The 23587-nt window shown below is 43.1% G+C and overlaps 1 protein-coding gene across 3 annotated transcripts in view; it reads left to right on the top strand.

The window, feature by feature from the left end:
• The first annotated feature begins 4653 nt into the window (after positions 1-4653).
• LOC123775284 (uncharacterized) overlaps positions 4654-23587 on the top strand; it is a 29701-nt gene continuing 10767 nt past the window's right edge. Inside the window, exons 1-2 of one of the 3 annotated variants that reach the window (XM_069311598.1) lie at positions 4654-5131; positions 14988-15946. In XM_069311598.1, the coding sequence (XP_069167699.1) occupies positions 15009-15946 (938 nt within the window). In that variant the 5' untranslated portion in view covers positions 4654-5131; positions 14988-15008. Of the gene's footprint in view, positions 5132-7514; positions 7711-7758; positions 7918-14987; positions 15947-23587 lie in introns of those variants that run through there. The other 2 variants (XM_045770300.2, XM_045770301.2) reach the window with 2 other exon arrangements.

Genomic DNA, 23587 nt, shown 5'->3' on the forward strand with positions numbered 1-23587 from the left:
ATCCCAAGTGGCCGGGTCATTCTCTGCTAAAATGGCAAGCATATCCTTCACCGTCCTATTAGTTCGTTCCACCATGCCGTTCGTCTGGGGATGGTATGCTGTTGTTAGCGCTGTTGTTGTCTCTAAGAGTTTACATACTTCCTGAAATAAACTACCAATAAACTCCTGGCCCCTGTCAGATACTAGAACTTTAGGCGGACCGAACACAGTAACAAACCTAGCTAAAAATGCATCTGCCACTGTTTGGGGGTCTTTCCTGGGAAGGGCTACTAGAGTGGTATACCTGGACAGATGGTCCACTAGAACTAGCGCATATCTGTTGCCTGAATTGCTACTATGTAAATCAATTAAATCAGCCCCCACCCGATCCAAGGGTTCTGTTATCTCTGAGAATTCCTGGAGTGGGGCTTGTACTTTAGGAGTACCTTTGCGTCGTTGACAGTTCCCACATGACCTGACGTACTTAATTACATGTGATAATAACCCTGGGAAATAAAATAATGACTTGGCCTTTGTGTAAGTTTTGTACACTCCCGGGTGACCTGCAATCTTTGACGCATGCGCAAGTTTTAATGCCGAAGGCTTTAATGCGTCAGGGATAACTAGCTGAAACAACGCCCTGTCTTTCTGGGCATTTACATGGTACAACACTCCTTCTTTGAGTGCAAAGTCATTTAAAGAGGTACTTTGTTTTCTCGCAGGATATTTCCCTCCTTCCAGATGTTCAATAATTTCCTTCCATCGCTGTTCCTTCATCTGAAGTTCTCTCATTTTATCGCTCGCAATCGTTTCAATGTTTACATTCATATTGACGGTGGCAATGTTCCTACTTAGCGCATCAGGAACAACATGAGATGGACCAGGCTTATACAATATCTGAAACGAGTGTGCTGACAGTTCGTGACCCCACCTTGTCATTCTCGGGCAACGTGTCTTTTTCTTAAAAATGTGGGTCAATGCTCGATGATCAGTATAAATTATGAAGTGACGCTGAAACAAATAAGGCTCAAAATACCTTACACTCTCTACTACAGCTAAAGCTTCCTTGTCAGTGGCTGAGTACCTTACTTCCGGTCCTTTCACTTTCCTACTAAAGTAAGCTACCGGGTGCGGGTTGTTCTCCGAGTCACGCTGTATTAAACAGCCACCTATGGCAATACCGCTAGCATCAGTGTGGACTTCCCAATCTTTCTCAAAGTTAGGAATTGCTAAAACTGGAGTAGTACTCAATTGTAATTTTAACTTCTCAAAAGCCTCATCATGCTCTCGGGTCCATACAAACTTAACATTTTTCTTAGTGAGATTCGTCAGTGAGGCTGACGTTCTCGCAAAACCTTCTATGTGTCGACGGAAATACCCAGCTGCACCCAGAAATCTTCTCACGTCCTTTGCTGTCTTTGGTGTTGGCATTTCAGCAATAGCGCGACAAGAGTCCGGGTCAGGGCGTATTCCATCTGTGCTTACCTGAAAACCCAGAAACTTGAATTTCTGAGCCGCCAGGGTACACTTTTGGGCGTTCAATTTGAACCCCGCCTTGTTCAACAGCGACAAGGTCTCTGTCAAATCATGGAGGTGTTCGTCAAAAGTTCTAGAGTACACTACAACATCATCAAGGTACGCCAATGAGTGCCTACCAAGAACAGGGCTTAGAATATAATTTATCGCCCTCTGAAAAGATGAAGGAGCTGTTTTTAATCCAAATGGCATACGCTTGAAATGGTAAGTCCGCACACCATCCGAAAATGCTGTTTTTTCTCTGTCTTGCTTTGCAACTGGTATGGCCCAATACGCTGACTTTGCGTCAAGTGTCGAGAAGTACTTAGCTGTGCCAAACTGGTCTATGATTTCCTGAATGAGAGGCAGAGGATAAGCGTCCGCTGTTGTCACTTCGTTCACTTTACGGTAATCTACACAGAACCTGTAACTACCATCAGGTTTGCGTACTAGCACTACTGGGGAAAGCCACGGTGACGTGCTTTCTTCTATAACGCCCTGTCTCATCATCTTTCTACACTCATCTCTAATAAGTTGTTTCGCCTGCTCTGGGAGTCTCCATTGACGTGTTTGGGCCGGAGGATTATCACCTGTTGGAATGGTGTGCTCGACTTGAGGCAGGAAGCCTATTTCCTCATCCTCGGTCGCAAATAACCTAGGAAATTTACGGAGGACTTCCCGTACCTGTTTACGTTCAGCAGGTGACATATGAGTCAAATCTAGAGCAGTTATTAATTTGTCCACCATTTCCTTATCTTGAGGAGATAACGGGGTTTCTTTACCGATCTTACTGTGTGACTCCTCGTCTCTTACGTTCAATGCGCTACATTGCGCTGCTACAGTCGATGTTTGTGTGGTATCTGACTCTATTATTTCTTTTAAATTTACCACAATTCCTTGTGTCAGACTATCGCCTACCCTAAAGCGATAAGGTTTGTGAGAGAGGTTGACCACTGGTATTATCGCACCTTTGTCATGTACAGATACCAGAGTATATGGTATCATCAACTTATCAATTCTGCCAGCTACCTGAAGGGTACTTCCGGGTTGAATGTTTCTTCCTACGGCGACTTTAATAAACTTAAATGACCGTGGTGGACATACTTGTCTGTGTACAGCATGTAGTCTACATGTTTTCTTGTCAGGGTCTTGAAGAGACTTGAACAATTGTTTAGGAAGGTTTACATATTTAGGTGCTCGTTGAATTGAAGCAATTATGGGAGGGTGATCAGTTAACTTTACTGGGAAAGACACAGATCCCAACTGTAGCCTACTGTGTCTTGCTCCCTTCTCCGATGTCAAAGAATACGTAAATCGTCTCAAAAAATCCATACCTAACAATATATCACCAGGGAATGTTACATTATCCACCACAGTACACTCATGGATACAAGGTTTATCTTTTTCAATGTTAAAAGTTAAAATACATTTTCCCAGAACGTCAAAGTGTTGACCATTGACAGCTGTTAATTGTGCACCCCCTTCCTTAAGGCGCACCTGACTGAAGGTCCTAAATGAGTCCATCTTAATGATGGTTACCTGACTACCAGTGTCCAGGAATGCAGTCAACCTCTTCCCGCACACCCTCACTTCAAAAGTGGGCCGCCCTTCCTCCTTGGGGGCCTTATCTCATATTTCCTCATTACTATTGGGGCAGTCATCTCGTTTGTGGCCTCGTCCGCCACAACTCCAACACCTGGGGTCATAGGTGTAGTACCAGTGAGGAGGCGGACCTGCTCTATGGTGCCCTCCCCTCTGGTTGCTAGAAGAGTTACCTACACTCTCCTTAACACGATGCGAATTGTTCGTATCTACCGCTTGGACATAAGAGGATTGTCTAGTTTCAGTTGTATCCTTACACTGCCCCTGAATGTTTTGTAAGTCCGTAGCGTACTCTATTAAACTATAGTAATCCATCGTTACACTTGCAGCCGAAACGTGAGCTCCAAGTGTCCCGGGGATTGACATACACAACAGTTGTTTAGCCTTCTGACTAATTCTCAGGTCATCGTATCCTAATTCATGCCTCAAGTCACGCACTCTACGCAATATGCCAGTTCCAAAGTCTTTGAGAGTTTCGTTTGAGCCTCGTTTTAAACTAGCTAAATACCTATTAGCTGTTTCCTCTGTTATTTTCTCTTTATATCGTCTCTTAATTGCTAACACAAACTCTGGCCATGTTTGCAAATATTGAAACTCTTGGTCCTGCATTATTGAACCATTAGGGTCTATACACGCTCCTGCTGCTAAATTAATTTTTACCCAGTCATCCTGGGCAGCTGACAAACATGAACCTACTTGCCCTAGCCAGTCGTCTATTTTCCGGTTACGTTCCACTATATTTGTTGGTAATTCTTTGCAAATTAGTTTGGGTAACACTGGTCTAGGCAATGAGAATGATGACAATGGGGGCTGACGCCTACCATGAGACGCAGGGGGCATGGAGTGTAGATGTTGGCAATGGTTAGGGAAGGGTTGGTAATGGGGAGGGAAGGGTTGGTGTAAGGTAGAGTTATAGTGATGGTCAGGTGGGGGGGAGGGTTGGGTGGGGTGGTGGTGTGAGGTAGGGGATTCTAGGGGTTGGTTCTGGGCAAGGCATGAGATGGTAGAAGAGGGTTTGGTCGTCTGACCAAGGTTGGGGTTGCGAGGGGGGAGAGGTGGGGTGGTATTGGTGGGGACAGTCACCTGACCGGACCCTTGGGTGGACCCCTGGGTAGGCGTATGTAAGCGCCCTGCCGTAAGGTTCACATATAGGGGTTCAGAGAGGCGCTTCCTAATTTCTGAGGATGGGTAAGGTGGGAGGGGGGGTGGTTGGGGAGGGGTATGTGGGGAAGGTGCAGGCCGCCGCGCCCCTGGGGTGTTGGGTTGGGAGGTCGGTCTGGGAGGAAGTGGGGGAGGGGTGATGTCATTAGGCTGCAGAGTATCAGGGGTGGACAAAGGACGGCTACCCAGCATGTGACCTGATGTGACCCCATCACCTGCACCTTGTGGATCGTCACCTGACTCTTGAACCGTGCTATCCACTTGGACAGCCTGTCTCGGCTGTATTGCTAGAAGTTTCTGTTGGCTAAGCCCTCCCTGACTCCTTAAAGCCCTCTCTGAACTCATGATGCCAATAAACTACGTCTGAACGACTAGTTCACCGGACTAGCGCTGACCCAAAAATGTTGAAAAAAAAAAAAAAAAAAATCTTTGGAACTAACAATGATTCACTGAGAACAAGACAAAAACTCACAACGTCGTTATAACTAGCCCCTTTACTTAACAAGGGTGGTAATTTCAATGTCACTTCTAAAACAAAACAAAAACGTAATTACTTTTCAATCTGCCTGCTCTTATGACAGATAATAATCGATATTACTTTCACCGCGTTGAGACAACTTCTCCTACGCGATACCAATACACAATTTCCCACGCACTATTCATTAACAATAATTCACTGATAGAAACTATTTGTACTTCCTATCGGGAAACTGTAATTACTGCTCGTATGAGCTTAACTAATAGTTACTCTTACTCCTTAAACCTACAGCCACATCACGTGACCCAGAGTGTTTTCCTAGCTTCTTCGCCGGTCAACAACTCAAAACTTTTGCCACTCCTGTGACCAGACTTCAAACGCCAGGCGTCCCTAGACGTGAGTCAACTGACACACTAGTCCACACTAGCATGCTGTACAATACCAGTACACCTCAGATTATCGCGTTCAATTGGAGTAAATCAGTCAATCGCGATAATTTGAACAGAAACACCGCTTAAAACTACTTAATAGCTACACCGAACGGCACAAGACGCGTGAGACTGAACACTGTAAAACAATGTTCACCACCGCTAAGCCACCATTGTAATGACCCTGATTGTAATACCTCGCCTTGTATCTATCTCGACCGCGCACTCCGCTACTACCACTGAGCTAACCGTGCAATCTCCGCTCTTTCTATGGTAATAACAGATGCTATACCGATCATATAAGATGTTAACACTCGGGCCGTCATACGAAGACGTAAACCAGTACACAGAGGAAGGAGAGAGAGAGGAAGAGGGAGGCAGAGCGAGAGGAGAGAGAGAGGAGAGCGAGAACGAGAGCAAGGGAGGGAGAACGAGAGCGAGTGAGGGCGAGGGAGAGTGAGACACTAGTGAGGGAGAGTGAGACAGAAAGATAGAGATAATCGTAGTCACAACCTATCGTATGAGTTACCGAGTGACGCTGCCACCACCCTGAGTTACCGGACAGGGGACCGGAGTGAGAGTCGTAGGTCTTGCAGATGGAGTAACCTACCAGGACAGGTGTAGGGGACAATTGAACGGTACAAGGATCCTGGCCTGACACTCGAATAATCCTGACCACTTGGGAACTATAGTGTACACAAGAATAAGGCGGGACACACCAACACTAATACCTCAACACGGAAGACGAACGGGGGGAGGAGTACTGAATAATTAAGAGCACTAGGTCACTAGGGCAAAGGGGACGGTAGGCCCAATATCACTAAAGCAAGGAACCATTAATACACATTTAATAACACTTAATATCTGACTTTATTTGAAATAATTAAATAAGACACTCCCTAACTATATTCCCTACTAGAGGCCAAGGGTACTGAATGAGGTGCTTTAGTACAAGAGAGCCGTACTTACTCGTATGTTGTTCCACAGTTTCCCTGGAGATGATGTTCTTTCCCAGAGTCCACACACAACTCCCTACTGGGCTGTGCCCACTCAACTGACTCTCCTGATCTACTGCTCCTCAGCTGAACATGAGGGTTTTGCATTTGTTGTTTAGGGGTTAATCCCTGAAGATTACCATGACGGCATCAATTCTGACCTCTTTGTGATTCGATGACCGTTGACCTGACTCTATGGCTAACTTATACAGAGGTGTAACTTTTACATTGTCTGCCGTCGCCTGACTGGCGCCTGTGGGTTGTTCATCCTCCACGTGGCCTGTTCATGCTGTTATGATGTTCATGTACTATGTACTGCTCTCTTGTTACACAATCAATCAGCATAATCTCCACGGGAGACATCTCCCGTCGCAGGGTGCAGTCGCACCTCCACAGATCTCCAGTATCATCTATTGACACTGGTGATGGCTCAAAAGGGCCACCACTTACGAGCTATTCATGCCCGTGCCACCTTTTGGGTGGCTTCATCTTCATCTTAACACATTTACAAGGGAGACATCTCCCGTCATGCAGGGTGCAATCGCACCTTCACAGATCTCCAGTATCAGCTCTTGATACTGGTAATGGCTCAAAAGGGCCACCACTTACGGGCTATTCATGCCCGTGTCACCTGTGTCAAGAAATGGTAAAGAGAATGGCAATAGTGGACAGTAGTAACACACTTAAGAATTATTCAATAATAAATACAAATTCGTCCTTCACTTATGGTAAAGGAAAGTCAACTTGGAAGGATTCAATTTACATGAGATTAAGGTTAGGATACAAATATATCTGGCAATACGGTGTTGATGTCAGTGAAAAAGATAAGGAATGTAAATTATGTAGTATGCCGCACGCCCACACCTTAGAACATTATGTATTAGAGTGTCAACTTATTGAAAACTATAGAAATAAGGAAATAAATAGTGTACCACATCAAATTGTTTGGATGTGTGATAATGGTATGATAGACAGTATACTTAGGAGCTACAAGAATTTTGCCCCAAGAGTGTAACACTTATATGCTGTACTTACTATATAAACCTGCAATGTTAAATGGGATTCTTGTAATGTTATTTGTCTATTTGTACTCACTGAATTTGTGCGCCCCTTGAGGGACTTGAAGTAGAGGGGGGGGGGGGTAGAAATAGCCTAAGCTACTCTATCCCTTTGAGATGTATTTATTGCTTATCTCCATAAACATACTTGAACTTGATCCACCTTCCCACTCAAAAACATAATATTGAAGCAAAATTCATCATTCCCCCACCAGCTTATTTCAAGTAATGGGCGTCAACTGAAATTTTACAATGATTTACTACTAGTTTCTTGATAATTTTAATTTGCGTCGTGTATCTGTAGTAGCATGAACGGCGGTGTTTAGTCTCTGGTGTGATTCCTGCCCAGAGTTGCGCGGACGCTGTCGGGCGAGGATGGAGGTTCTCGTCTAATAATCGTGATGTTTGCTGTTGTTACGTGTGCAACGAGTGTGTGGCGTGTGACGGGCGTGATGAATAGACTTTCGAGTATTTTGCGGTTTACATTGCGAAGTGTAAGTTATGCCTGTGGCGTTGTACCTGGGATAATTTGTTTTGTTTACAAGTGAGCCAGCCTTCTAGCCGATGTCTGAGACAAGTGAAAAGCGATCGCAGTCGCTCACCGCCAACGTCAACTAACTGCTTTTATGTTCACTCCTAGTCACCTCCCAGATTCACATTGTTGTGTTTAACTCCATGGTGGGCAATGTATAGTAGATAACGTGAGTGAAGCTCGATTTTATGGAAGTGTGTTGTTCAGGTGCAAGACCATGGCGCATTTTTTATTTTTTTTTTAATTTGACCCTAGGGGCGAGTTTATTGGGCAGCGCCACTCATCCTGTAAGTGAACACACCGCCATAGCAGCATGTACAACACTCCCCAATAGGAAGAATACACGCTGGGTTCATCCTGTCACTTCCATCCTGTCCCAACAACTCAAGGGACCCAGAATGTGGAATGACCTCCCTAATCATGTCAAAGGCTGTACCTCTCTCAACCAGTTTAAGAGTAGAACTAAGTACTACCTAATTAGCTCCATGTAACCTACCTTACCCCATAAATGTCAACCCATGTCTTGCTATTCTAAACAATGCTGTTTGTTGACCAACTTACAACACTAATAACAATAACATTTTATTTAGGAAAAGTACATACATAGATGCAGAGTTACAAACATATTGTTGGATTTATAGATAGAGTTAGTACATAAAATACCTAAAGCCATTAATACGCTTAGCATTTCGGGCAAAACTTAATAGTAATTGGGAGTAAATTATAAATTGTGTTGAAAAAAAGGGAATAAAAAAAGAAAAAAGAAAAAAAGTGGGAACAGGCAAAAAACAGCAATTTTACAAGTTGGTCAACAAACAGCATTGTTTAGAATAGCAAGACATGGGTTGACATTTAGGGGGTAAGGTAGGTTACATGGAATTAATTAGGTAATACTTAGTTGTACAATTACTGATTTGCTGATTTTTGCCATGTTCCCCCCCCTTTTTTTCCTTTTTTTCAATACAATTTATACTTTTCTTCCATTTACTATTAAGTTTTAGTCTGTTTTTCCTCTACACCTTGCCCGAAACGCTATGCGTATTAGTGGCTTTAGGTATTGTATGTACTAGCTCTATCTATAAATCCAACAGTATGTTTGTAACTCTGCATCTATTTATGTACTTTTCCTGAATTAAATATTATTATTATTATTATTATTATGTGTCTCAGGTGTTCACATTCTCTCAGGTAGTGGTCAAGGCGGTGTCCGTCACTCTCAGCACAGATTCTGCAACTCCGCTGCTCAACTATTGTTTACATTCTGAATCTCCATGGATTTTATATCCAAGAAGGATTATCGCTGTTACTGATTCTCTATAATGATTGGGACTGCCAGCTGCAACCATGTTATACCAGCATACAGATTCGCTGATTTGTGCTTCTATCCTCCTTTCCTCGGTTATCTTGTCACCATGATGTTAGTCAGGCAAGGTGCCAGTGTCATGGAAGGTTGCTAATGTGGTACCAATTTTTAAAAGTAGTAAAGTAAAGTAAATTTTATTCAGGAAAGTACATACATAGTTGATTTACAAACATAATGGTGGGGGAAAAACACTTCGACTAAAACTTAATAGTAATTGAGCTTAATGTATAAATTGTGTTAAAAAAATTAAAATAAATAAAAGATAAAATGGGGGGGGGGGGAACATGGTAAAAAAAGTCAATATACAAGTTGGTCAACAAACAGCATTGCTTAAAAATAGTAAGACATGGGTTGACATTTAAGGGTAAGGTAGGTTACATGGAGTTAATTAAGTAGTACTTAGTTTTCATCTTAAACTGGTTGAGAGAGGTACAGCCTTTGACATGATTGGGAAGGTCATTCCACATTCTGGGTCCCTTGATTTGTAGAGCATTTCTAGTTTGATTAAGTCGTACTCTTGGAATATCTAATAGGTATTTGTTTCTGGTGTACTGCCCATGGGTTCTGTTATAACCTTCTAAGAAGCTTTTAAGGTCAGGATTGACATTACAATTCAGAGTTTTAAATATGTAGAGTACACATGAGAGGATGTGCAGTGATTAATATCTAACATATTCAGAGATTTGAGTAAGGGTACTGAGTGCTGTCTGGGGCCAGAGTTAGATATTGTTCTAATAAAAGCTTTGTGTTGGGTAATTTGAGGACGTAAATTATTTTGGATAGTAGAACCCCAAGCACAAATACCATAGTTGAGATAAGGATAGATGAGTGAGTAATAGAGCGTCACCAGGGCAGGGCGAAGAACATAATATCTGATCTTAGAAAGAATGCCAACAGTTTTAAAAACTTTTTTTGCTGTACTGTCTCCACTCGATTATCTGGACTATATGGGAAGGACCCCCAGCCAAATAGTCACGTGTTCCGGATAATGGTACTTTATCACCTACGAGTCCAAAACTAACCATTTCCAACTACAGTATTTTTATACTACAAGCAACATAGTTTGAATTGCCTTGCCACATATAATTATTAAATATTCAACTAGAAACCTCAACTTACCTTGTTGTTGTTCGTCTTCTTGATTGATGTCACACATCTTGAAGTTGAAAATTCTTGACAATTACGTAACCTATACTAACAACACTAAAATTAACACTTAAAATTACTGTACAGTTCATTAGGCAAAGTTAGTTTTGACTGCCAGCTGCGGAGGCCTCACTGGTTGAAGGCATTTGGCTTGCCTATGACGCCTCACTTGTTGAAGGCGCTGGGCTTGCCTGTGATGCCTCACTTGTTGAAGGACTTGGCTTGATTTTCGTACTATATAAGAATCAAGTGTAGCTTGCCTTCTGTGTTCACTGGCCAGTTGTAGGATCGGAGTACGAGGCCTTTTATTCCAAGGCTCTTTCGTTCGCCTCAGGTACTGATACATGTTTCCAACTTCTGGATGATCACAATTGGATGAAAAATTAATTAACAAGTCAAGAGACGACATGAGTTCACTGTATTTCATGGTCATTGATGATGGTTCTTCACTGCCTTCTTCATCCTCCATCTCTACGTCGACCTCACCAATAATAGACTGGAGAATCTCATCTTCACTCATCACACCATATCCTGGGTCATTGGCATCTTTTTCAAGCCAAATCAACCACATCCTGTCTTTCTAAGTTTTTGCCGGCATTTCTAAACATTCCGTAGATTTCATCTGTAAATCCTTCAAAATCCATTTCTTCATCCTCCTCATTTCTGACCGTAGACGTGAGGAGTTTTTCCAGGAATTTTTTAAAGTCGATTCCTTTACTTCACTCCACACCTTGGCCCAGTTATAGATGGCTTCCTTGATTGTATAGTTCTTCAAATTCTCAATTTTTTTTTTTTAGCCCTGTTATCCACACAGAGTTCAATATCTTCTGGAAGAGGCAAAACCACCAAAACTTCGTTCAGCATCCTTTTTCACAACCTCTTTGTGGCACAGAAAACTCCCTGATCCATAGGCTGGATGAGAGAAGTTGTGTTAGGAGGAAGTGCCATACACGTTATCTTGCCATCATGTGAGGTTAACGTGTCAATTCTGGGGTGGGCAGGCGCATTATCAAGCAGCAGCCAAGCCCGAACTTTGCTTGGCCTTACTTTGAGTTTCTTAACTTGATAGGCACGAACTTCCCTGCAGAACACGTCATGAAACCAGGAAAGAAAGATCCATGTACACCATGCATTTTGTGAGTTGTAATATTTGACTGGCAGTCTGTCCATGCAATGTTGTAAGGCTCTTGGTTTCTTTGATTTGCCAACAATTGCACATGTGATTCTGTCTGTGTCGTCGGCATTCGCACACATCATGGCTGAGAGCCTGTCCCTGTTGACCTTACGGCCTGGCACACAACCCTCACTCCTCATTGCTAGAGTTTTTTCTGGTAAACTCCTCCAATACAGCCCAGTTTCATCAGCATTATAAGTTTGATAAGAATATGAATTATTTGCCAAAATGCATGGTCTTAATTTCTGTTTAAATGGTTCTACACTGCTTTCATCTGCACTCTATTTTTCACCGACAATTTTCCTCTTCACAATATTGTGCCTACCTTTGAACCTTGCAACCCACCCTTCACTCGCTTCGAAATCTTTTATTCCAAGGCTTGCTGCAAACCTGCTTGCAGCATTTTCTATTTCTGGGCCGCGAATTGTCACGCTAGCTGTGCGGTGCTCAGCAAACCACTTGTACACGGTCTCGTCCAACTGTACATGCGTCGGAAGTTTTCAAGTCTTTCTACCACACCCTCTGCTAGTCCTTGCACCTTCACTTTCACAGGTTGAAAAGTTTTTCAGAATTTTCTCTTTTTGTTTCCTTATATCAGAAACAGTACTAGTGCCTATATTAAATTCCTTGGCAACACTTGAAGTCGACCGGCCATTTTCACAAAGTTGTATAAAACGTATCTTGTCCTTAATTGTTAGGACAACCTTCTTCCTCTTAACATCTCCAGAACGATTCATGCCGCTATGAGACATAGTCTTGGCCAAAAATGTTCAAAGTTACTATGAAAATAAAAAAGTTATTTAAAAAAATATTTCAGTAATGGTGCGGCACTGTGGTCGAGAGCACGTGGGTTGACCAGGCATGGACGGGTCCAGTCAGAGCAAGAAGGCACGTTACATAGGTCACCAGTAGGAAAAAAATATATTTTTGAAGGAAAGTTCAGCCTGTGCAAATTGTTTTTAGGAAACTTGTATGGTATTTTTTTATTACATAATTACTAGTATTTCTTTTCATTTTGGCTATGATGAATTGTTCTAAAATTAATGGTAATTCCTGTACTGTAGTGTATAGGCCGCTCCACATTCCCCCTTATCCCCCCAGGTGGTCCCTCCCAACGCTCTCCTCTCTCCCGACACCACCCACCTACCCTGTCCCCTCCTCCACCATGCGTCTCGAGTCACAGGCAGACGGGATTAATACGGTACGGCCCGCCCCATGGCTTTCATATCTGGGCAATGCAATGATTATCCGGCTGACTGTCAGGATAGTGAAACATCGGCAGCAAATTAACCAGCTCCAATTTTTTATCCGGCTAAACCAGCTTTTGTCCGGTTCCCATGGCCATTTTGGCCAGATATTAAGATAACTTTATCCGGTCACAATTTTGGCCGTATAAGGACGTTTTCCGGATGTTCGAATCCCGGGTAATCGAGTGGTTACAGTATTTAGAATGTGTCCCTGGAAATTCAGCTTATTATTGACGAGGACACAAAGGAATTTACCATCAACTTTACTACTGATTTGTATATTGTTTATTCTTAGATTAAAGAATATAGCCCATATAAGTTCGGATAGCTTCACAGAGCCTCTGGGGATTGCTCAGAAAATGGCATTTCATTACATTCAATGCTGTTTGTTTTTTTTTGTTTTTTTTGCCACCCAGTGTTGAATTTTCTTCAAAGCAAACATGTCTTTCTTTAACACTCAAACCGCTAGGGGCCCAAATGGAATTAACACCCACAGGCGCAACAAAAAAAATCCAAAAAATTCTTTCATCTTATAGAAGTATTCATTTTTGTTCCCTGATCACTGAAAAAATAACAAAACAATCGTAGGTGGCATATTTTAGCCGCAATAGGGTAGGGAAGTGTGACAAAAAAGGGGCGTTGACAGAGCCTTCGCCAGATTAGGTCTACTCCGCCCGAGCTGTCAGACGGCAGTTGCCACAAATATATTATTACCTAATTATTTCAATGTCTCTGATTGATTTTTTCTTAGTTTTTTTTTGCAGTAATATTATTCCATACAGTGAATTGTGGTATATTTATATAATAAAATGTGTGAACCATCGCTGTACTCAAAATTATGGTGTGCAGATTAGTGATTCAATTATTATGTTCATAAAACAATAAACAAATAGTTTTGCTGTTGTTACACTATATACACAGGTTATATATAAGTATCTGCATGTTTTCTTCACCATAACAAACTACTAAGTTGGTCTTGCGAGTCAAAAAGCAAAGAGGAGTGACCGCCACACTCCAGCCAGCCACTCGTTGCCTCTCCCTCAATCAACAACACCTCACTCACCCTCATTCTCCTCCCACAATACTGTTTTTGCATTTATTCTCTATACACAGGTGTTATATATTCGTATTTACATGTTTTGTTCACCATAACTGTACATCTAAGCTTGTATGGTGAGTAAAGGCACAAAGACGTAGCTATTCACGCAGTCAGCTGGTGACGGCCGCCCTCAAGGCCAGATGCACTAATATTTTTCCTCCAACAATATTGTTTGTGGTGTTATTATGCTATATACACACATTATATATAAGTATCTATCTGTTTTATTCACCATACTTGTACAAGTAAACTGGTATGGTGCCCAAAGACCATAGTGGTCACCAGTAAACAACATGACAAGTCGTGCAGACGACACACCTCCCTCACCAAAATGGCGGCTCCCAACTTACTCCTCTTGCTGTTATCTCACACTATACACATGTTATATATAAATATCTACATTTGTGTTCACCATAGTGAACCACTAAGCTGGTATGGTGAGTGCAGTCAATAAAAGGTGGCCACACACAGTCAGAAGACGACGCCACAACCCTCATTCCCACAGCCTTACTTCTCCCTCCATGGAGCACAGCCATAAATATCACCACAATCCTGCTATTATCAGAATCCTGGTCAGTTTTATCACAGTCAGGGGTCTTCTGTAATACTATCATCGCTAAATAATAGCAGTATCATGTATATTATGGCATTTGTAGGCGATGCTGTGGTCAAAAGCTGAACAGCGGTGCTGTGAGCTCGTGCTACGTGCGCCAGCCTTGGTGGCTTGCTCATTTCTGAAGCTTTAACACCCAAGAATGTTGGTCTGGATTTTTTTTCTAGGTGACATCTGGCAACTATTGGTCGTGGCTGTACTATAGCTGCCCCTATCCCAGGCAGGGCGTTTAAATTATAGCGCTAGACACGAAAGCATATATAAATGATGTGCGCGGTTCGGTTTTGTCACTGATATCATATATATATGATATGCACAGTTTAAGGTTAAATAAGGTCTCGGTGCTTGGATACAGTATTCCAAATAAGGGCCCTAGCCCCAGATATTTGTGAAGTTGAATAACTACCTTCATTTGGGCCAATACGCTTTCTTTAGTTTGCTGTGGTTTTATTTTAGGTCATATATTATGGCTTGTTATCCAGGGTTTGGAAGTCCCCCTCTATTGTTTTCTTTTTTTTTAAATTTAGTTTTAGTACAGCATTGAGAATCCGAATGCCAAAAATTATGTATACTATACTTTCAATTCTTTTTTTTCAGATTTAACTGAATTGTATCAGGATGGAGAGCAGTGTGAACTATGGTGATTTGAACGAGAGCAAGATGGAGTTATTACTGGAATCAGACGAGGAAGATGCCAGTCTTCTAAAAGAAATGGAACAGCAAGATGATATGCATCCAACAAAACCTTCAATTACAGAAAACCTTCTGCAGTTGAAAAGTATATGTCCTGATTCTCCTGAGGATTATGAGATTACAGAATTTCCTGAAATTCATGAGGATGCTTCGGGAGATTTTGTAGGAGCTATAGAAGTGAGTGATGAGAAAAGACAAAGAAATTTTATTGGTGCATTCTCAAATAATTCTGGGACTGTAACATATAAGGAAGAAAAGCAGGTGGATGAGCTACAGGAAAGCATTGAAGGTGAAAAAAAACACAAAAAATGTTTAGTGGGAGGCCACTGTGATAGTTTCACATGCTCAGGTACACAACAAAATAAAATTTTGCCTTTGACAGAATATATGATAGATGGTGTTCAAATTTTAAGACTAGACATGTCAACAAGTCAACTTCTGTTTGCAAAATCTGCTGCAGCTATGGGGAGTCAGCCATGCAAGGCCAAATCTGCAAATTGCCTGTCTAATGCCTCTCAGTCTAAGGGGCTTTCTTTTATGGAATTAATAACTGAGGAAAGAATAGGTAACACTTTATCAAAAGATTATAAATCTTCACATTCCAATAGCAATGAAGAAAGAACAAAAAAAAAATCAAAATTTATTATAAAAATGCAACAAGACAGTTGTGTGACACAGCCTTCTGGCAACCAGAATAAAACAAAGTCTGGGATAAAGAATAGAAAAAGAAAAAATCAAGAGGTATGTAAACAAAAGTCAGAAAATATGGAATTGAATACTCCAGTAAAAAAGAAGAGACTGGCACATTTTAATATGAATGGCCCAAGAGTTGTTATTTTCCATTGCAGTTACTGTGATTTTAAGTGAGTATACTAATCATCTGTTATACATTCTCTCATTTACTAGGCAGTTGTCTTTGCTATCATAATGAAACCCCTATTATCATTTGCTTCATCAAATATTCTCACCATCACACCATCCCCCTTTAATAATGCCCACTTCTACTGAACCAGTTACAATTGAGGAATATTGTCATTTAAGTTGTCTATATGTGTTGACTTAAAACTTAAAGAAATTATAAGTACAATAGTAATCTTGTGTATAGTATAATATCAATTGGTTGTCTATCGAGTGATTTTCTTAGGTTACTGCATTTATTTAGGTCTAATGTTTCTTTTTAGTCGTGTGTTTGATTATTCTGTTTGTTTGGCAGCAGTAAATTTAAGTTGATTCAGAAGTGATTTATTTTCCTGGGAGGGCTTCTAAGGTGGCTCCTTGTTGCTTGCCACCTTACCTTGTATTTACCTTGTGTTGGTTCTGGGGATCAGTGTCCCCAGGCTTCCTGGGGACCAAAAGGTGATGATCAACGATGATGAGGTGGTGATTGGTGATCTGATCAACCAGGCTGTTAAATGGAGCTACTTGCAGCCTGCTATCTGGCAATGTTCCTAGCTAGTCATGACAGCCTACCAGGTGTTACGGTGCCCTCTCCTATCTCTTTTGTTTGCCTGCTTTAAGAGTCATATCAGCTCTCCCTACTGATTCTCTGAGGTTCAGGGAGTTATTGATATATGTGGCGACCAGACCGGCTGCCAGTTAAGGGAAGGAAGTTACATTATAAGTTGTAAGTAAGGGGAAATTGGCGCCCTGTTATAAAATGAAAGAGTATCCCCTAATGCAGATATGACCTTTTGGAAGGGATGCTAGCCGATCGCGGATTGGCCGACTTAGGTCACGGGCGACCAATCAGGGCCCGCCGTGACGTCACCGAGTGCCCCGGGCGGCGCCAACGTCAGAGTTGACTTGACCTTGGAAGCGAGCGGAAAACAGGTGGGAAAAGAGTTCCTGCAACCCTTTTGTCTGGCAGGCAAGACTCAGGGAGGTTACTGTTATAAGGTAAGCCTGAGTCTTCCTTCACTCCTCCACGGGTCTAGGCCGGAGCTGTTAACAGCAGTTTCCCCGTGTTTGACTGAAGGGCTTCCAGGGTGAATCAGTGGCACCCCCCTTTTTTGGTGGAAGCAAAGACCTGCGGAGGTGGGCATTGTTGGTCCTCTCCTGTGTGACCAAGGAGACTCCGGTAAATCCCGGGAGTCGGAGGGGCTGAGTATTCGGCCTTTTGAGCCCCTAGCAGCTGAGTGCTAGCAGAGCCCCGGCCCACCCCCCACGTGACACAGGGAACAGAGGCCAAAACCTAGGCCCCTTTCAGAGGCACAAGGAGCAGGGATCGTACTTCACCTTAACCCTTACACTGCTCAGGGGTCCTTGGGACATTTACACCCCTGTGCGCAGGAAAAAAAAAAACTCAAAATTTTTTTTTCGTCTTCTAAACATGTTAATTTGTGTCCCCTGAGCACGGAAAAAATAAAAAAAAAATCGTAGGTGACATATTTTGGGCGCAATTGACCGAGGAAGTCTGGCAAAAAGTGGGCGTTGACAGAGCGGTCGTCAGACCCGGTCAGCGTCACCCGCGTTGACAGATGGGAGTTGCCACAAAGATATTATTACCTAATTGTTTCAATGTCTCCGATTGATTTTTTCTTATTTTTTTTGCAGTAATATTATTCAATAGTGTGTATTGTAATATATTTATATAATAAAAGTGGTTAATAATCGCTATACAGGCATACCTCAGAATAAGAGTTTAATCCGTTCCTGGAGACGCCTCGCCTTCTGAAAACTCGCATTCCGAAGTTAATTTCCCAATAAGAAATAAAGGGAAATGAATTAATCCGTTCCTGACTACCCCAAAAACCCCACATCAAACTAAATTTTTATACCTAATTTACCTAATTCATCTAAATAAACCTACAAAACTGTGTTCCAGTTATTACTTACCTTGCTGTCGAGTGCTGTAGGCGTATGGAAGATGGTGAGGAGGGGGGAGGAGGAGAGGAGTTACTGTTTGGAAGGGGAGTCCCCTTCCATAATCACATCACATAACCCCATGCCTTGTAACACTATGGATACCACTTCTCTTTCTAAATTTTTCAAACCAGCCCCTGCTTGCCTTAAACTCTTTCTTATCTGCATCACTCGTTGCAGGGGTATTCTTTAGAAGGTCTTCGTGCAACACCCTGGCTTTCTCACAAATAATGGCCTCCGAAACACTATCACCCCTCAACTCCTTGTCGTGTATCCAAATTAATAACAACTTTTCCACTTCTTCAAGTATTTGTGGTCTTTGTGCTGTTAATGTTCTTACTCCTTTTGCCACTTTAGCACCCATAATCTTATTTTTCTTCTTAAGTATAGTGCATAGTGTTGATGTGGCTTTGTTGTACTGCCTACAAAGTTCAACAACACGTGTACCGTTCTCATGCTTCCGAATGATCTCTTGTTTCTCCTCTATTGTCATCCTCACATGAGCTTTCTGGCCTTTATCCTTACCACTGGCTTTCTTGGGACCCATGGTGAGATATATAATAACAAATTGTATAGACAAATCACCAAAAATCCAACAAAACACTGAAAATCCGCGAGAAGAATTGATGTGGGGGTAGTCACTGAGCGCGAGACAATGGTAAACTGAGGGGCGGCGGGGCGGAGGGGCGACGATCGCCGAACCACCACGCGCTAGGTCCGCCTGTACGCGTATCAACAAACTCGCGTCCCGAAGTAACCCTCGCCTTCTGAGACAAATTTTTGGAGTAAATACTGCTCGCCTTCCGAAAACCTCGCATACAGGGACAATCGCATTCCGAGGTACCACTGTACTCAAAAGTATGATGTGCATATTAGTGATTCAATTATTATGTTTATAAAACAATAAACAAATAGTTTAGCTGCTATTACACTCTATACACAGGTTATATATAAGTATTGGCATGTTTTGGTCACCATAACGAACCACTAAGTTGGTATTGAGAGTCGAAAAGCAACGAAGAGTTACCGCCACACATCAGCCAGCCACTCGCTGCCACTCCCTCAACACACGCACTAAACTTTCTCCCCCAACAATACCAGTTGTGGTGTTATTACACTATATACAGACGTTATATATAAGTATGTGTATATTTTGTTCACCACAACTGTACAGCTATGCTGATATAGTTATTTCAGGCACTAAGAGTCGTCGCTATACACAGATGGCGGCTGGCGGCTCCCTCACTCATTCAAGGTCACACGCACTAAACTTTCTCCCCCAACAATACCATTTGTGGTGTTATTACACTATATACAGACGTTATATATAAGTATGTATATATTTTGTTCACCACAACTGTACAGCTAAGCTGATATAGTTAGTTCAGGCACTAAGAGTCGTCGCTATACACAGATGGCGGCTGGTGGCTCCCTCACTCTTTCAAGGTCACACGCACTAAACTTTCTCCCCCAACAATACCTTTTGCAGTGTTATTACCCTATATACACATATTATATATAAATATCTACATGTTTTATGCACCGTAACTGTACACCTAAGCTTGTAGTGCGCCCAAAGAGCATAGTGGCCACCCTCTAAACAGCTAGACAAATCGTGCAGACGACGTCACCTCCGTCACCCATATGGCTCCTCCCAGCATAATCCTTTTGCTGTTATTACACTAATACACACATTATATATAAGTATCTACATTTGTGTTCACCATAGAGAACCACTGACCTGGTATGGTCAATGCAAACAGTAACAGGTGGCCACACAGTCAGTAAACGATGCTGTCTCCCTCCGTCTCTCAGCATCACTCCTCCCACAGCGCTAATTATTACAACAATCCTGCTATTATCACAACCCTGGTTATTTATATCACAGTCATTGGTCATCCGTAATATTGTCATCGCTAAATAATAACAATTATATATTTATTTTGACATTTTTCGGCGATGCTGTGGTCACAAGCTGAACATCAATGCTGTTCGCTCATGCTGCGTGTGCCGGCCTTGGTTGCTCCAACAGTACTGTGCCTCTCACACCTGAGAATATTGCCCACGATTTTTTTTTTAAATGGCATCTGTTTACAAAGAGCCCTGAGGAAGCTACTGTGAACCCCGTGTAGCCGCGGGCCATTTGAATCTGGCCTGGCACCCTATGGCGTATATATACGCCATGCGCACCATGGGACATGTTACTCAGGGCGTATATATACGCCATGCGCAGTTTAAGGGTTAACCATGAAAAAACCTCCAGAAAAGTGGGCAAGCCAAAACATCCAAACAGCAAGGTAAACAAAGCATAGAAAATAAAGGCAGTGAAGCCCCAAGATACACAAACCACCTGGTTGTAAGTCAGTTATCTTCTTCCACCTATGCACTGGCAGGTGAATACCCACATTCCTCAATCTCCTAGCCTTCAATCTCAGTCATTTTGTCTGGTACCTACACCTATGATGTTTGGTGTTATGCAGTACTCTTTGGGTTCCAGTTTTTCAGATAAATGTTGGCCATCCTGGACTCTGCAGGGGGTCATTTGCATGTGTGTTTGTTCTGCATTTTAGCGTTTGCTTCATGATGCATGTATATTTATGCCTCGCTTCTAATTATACATCTCAAATTGCATGTGCCTAGAGTGATCATCTCTAGATATTTGCTAGTGTTGCCCCTACCTAGCAAGAGTTGGCTTTTCTTGCAGGTTTAGATGTTTGTGGAAGACTGCCTTTTGGTGGAAAGTGCCTTGCCCGTTGCTGTGCAAAGGGGTGGTTGAGCCCCATGCGGCTCCAATGTGCAGAAGACAAACCGACGGCAGTAGATGCATATGACCCTGAATCTGGCTCCAAGATGGGCCTACCCTAACCAGCAGCAGACAAAGCCCCTGCCCTACCAAATTGCCTCTCGAGAGCGAGGATGAGAATTCCAAGAACATAAAAGATTGGAGATAGGCCAGCATGAAGCTGCCATCGAATAAAGCTTGAGCAACCACCTTCTCTGGTAAGAGGAGAGGTGGACAAAAGGGCCAAAGACCAAGTCACGCTAATGACTGAGTCAACACAGCCTGTCAACACTCAAGACGGGCAGAGTAGAATGTGGTCACTGCTTCTCGAAGTGAAGGGTGCATACGGCTTGGGCAAAGCTGCCATCATCACTACAACAGGCAACAAGGTTGCCTGTCCAACTGTGCCCAACCCAAAGCCGAGTCACATTGGCGTCCTCATGGGGCCTGTCGGTATAAAGCTCCACGAAGGCTTAGAAATGCATGGCCATAGCCAAATAAGAGCGAACCTGCAAGGCATCTACCACGAGGGCTGCTGACAGCAGAGGCAACTGAGTGAGAGCACTGCTGCACCAACCCTTGCCTCCCCTGACTTGCCCAATGTGAGGCCACCCTAGTGGTCCAGCCTCTGAAAGGGCAAGCTCTCAAACACATCAGAGAAGTGACCTAGTATCAGTGAAGAGCACCAGGGAGCTCTTTTTTTAAGGTAACCCTGTGCACATACAGCTCCAAGCATCCAAAGAGCCAGGTCCACACAACACCAACTAGACAAAAAACATTCATGAACAATACCAAGCAAATGGCCCCCACAGGACAAAGTCTTAAGATGGCAGGCACTTAGCTTAGAAGCAGCAGGACTCGCATGGCACATTGATTACCTGGAAGCCCTACAGTGAATCTCCCACATGTCCACATGCTCTTAAGAACCGGTGCAAAGGGCTAAAGTGGACCGGAGCTTTGCCTTCCCCACCACAATCTACTGAGGATAGTAATTACCTAAGTGTAATTACATGTGTAGTTAGAATGAGAGCTATGCCCACAATGTCCCGTCTTTCAGTACCTGTACTGTCATATGATGCTTTGAAACTACTGATAGGTTTGGCATCCATCACTACCTCACTTTTTCTGTCTACCAATAGGCAAAAGTGAACTTTCAAATTTTTGGGGGCAGCTTTGTTTCCGTAGCTTAAATTTACGACCTCTTATCATAAAGTGTTGTCCCCATTTTTTCTTGGAGGCAGTCCTCTAGGGTTTGTGCATTGCCTGACTTTTTCAGGGTTTGCCTTCGGCCGGGTTTGATTCTTGGGCTTTTGTGCTTCTTCATGCCAGCACTTTCAAAGTTTGCCTCTTGGCTAATGCTGGGGGGGGAGGGGGGAGAACATAGTTTTACCAGTTTTGTTTGCTCCTGGTCCCACATTTTGTGAGCCTTTTGGATTTTTCCCTCTTGGCCTGTAGTGGGGTTGGTCTTCTGGAATTCTCTCCTTTGTTGTATGGGGTCCTTGTGATGTGGTTGCCTCTGGTGTGGTCAGTCTGGTTTTGTCCATCTGTGAGTGTCTGGTTGTTCCCCTTTCCCAAGTGGGATTTGGCGGCCCTGCAGTCTGGTTGATACCTGGTTGATGGGGTTCTGGGAGTTCTTCTACTCCCCAAGCCCGGCCCGACATTGACATTGTTATTTAGCCTCTAACCTGGTTCTTTGCTTGGCAGTCCCACATTTCCCCCTTGCCTTGGTTTTCCTGGTTGGTATCCTTGATATAATGTCTATGTGCTGGCATGTTCCAGTTTGTCCAACGTTCCAAGGAGGGTTAGATTTCATTGTGGGACATCAAGCTTTCTGCTTCAAGGTTCTGCTCTTCAGTTTGAATCTGGCTCCTCATACTTGAATCTGACTCCTCGCTCCCACAATCACTCCTCGCATGAGTGATTGTGATCCGGCTTCAAATCTTTGGTGCTTGTTTTACTTCTCTTCTCGTCTTGTTTGGGCCCCCTAGCTAGTCCATGCTGGTGGAACCAGCTGGCCAGGGTTCTGGTTCTTTACCTGCTCACCAGGTTTCAGTTCCTGGTGGACTGATAGAAGTCCTAGATGGTTCTGTCCCAGGTTCAGTCATAGTGGGCCTCATTGGGGTTCTCAATTGGTATCTGTTTACCTTCCTCCAATGATTCTGCTCTGTGGGCTGTGTCATCACATGTCTCATGTTGGGTAGGCTCCAGGTGATCTGTCAAGTGGTGTTTTTCCTGGGCTGAGTTTTGCTCTGGGTGATGGGCTGGTTCCTCCAGTTTCGCCTTTGCCAGGACTGTCAGGATCCAGGATCGGCCCCTGTCTGCCTTTTTATCAGCTCTTATTTTGTTGACTTTCCTCCTCTGTCGTTTGTTCTTTTTTCTGTGCGGCCATTCCTCCTCCCATGTCACTCAATGTGTTCACAGATGCCTCAGCTCTAAGTTGGGGTTTCATGCCCTACACTCACCAGGCCTTCTGAAGTCAGTTGTCAGAACTGTTCCATTGGACACATGGCATGGTGTGTGATTTTACAGCTGTGTGGCAGGCTCCATTACTCCAGGCTCCATTGGACTCCTCAGGGCTCCATTATCTGGCTCCATTCTAACTGCTCCCTGGTGTTTATTTTTCTGAACCAAGGGGGTTGCTTCGGTTACCCCTTTTGGAACTGGACTCTTCATATAGTTTAGCTTCTGGATTCTTGGAGTTTAATAATCCACACGATTCATGGGGTGTCTTGACATTCTCACAGATGGGTTATTATGCTTCCAATTTTATTTCGTGGAGTGGTCCATTGTGGATGGGTTGGGTTTGCGAGGTGTTCAGTTGCCCTGAGGTGGACCTCTTCGCATCTGTTTGTAACTGGAA

Source organism: Procambarus clarkii, chromosome 70, assembly GCF_040958095.1.
Source record: "Procambarus clarkii isolate CNS0578487 chromosome 70, FALCON_Pclarkii_2.0, whole genome shotgun sequence".
NCBI lineage: Eukaryota > Metazoa > Arthropoda > Malacostraca > Decapoda > Cambaridae > Procambarus > Procambarus clarkii.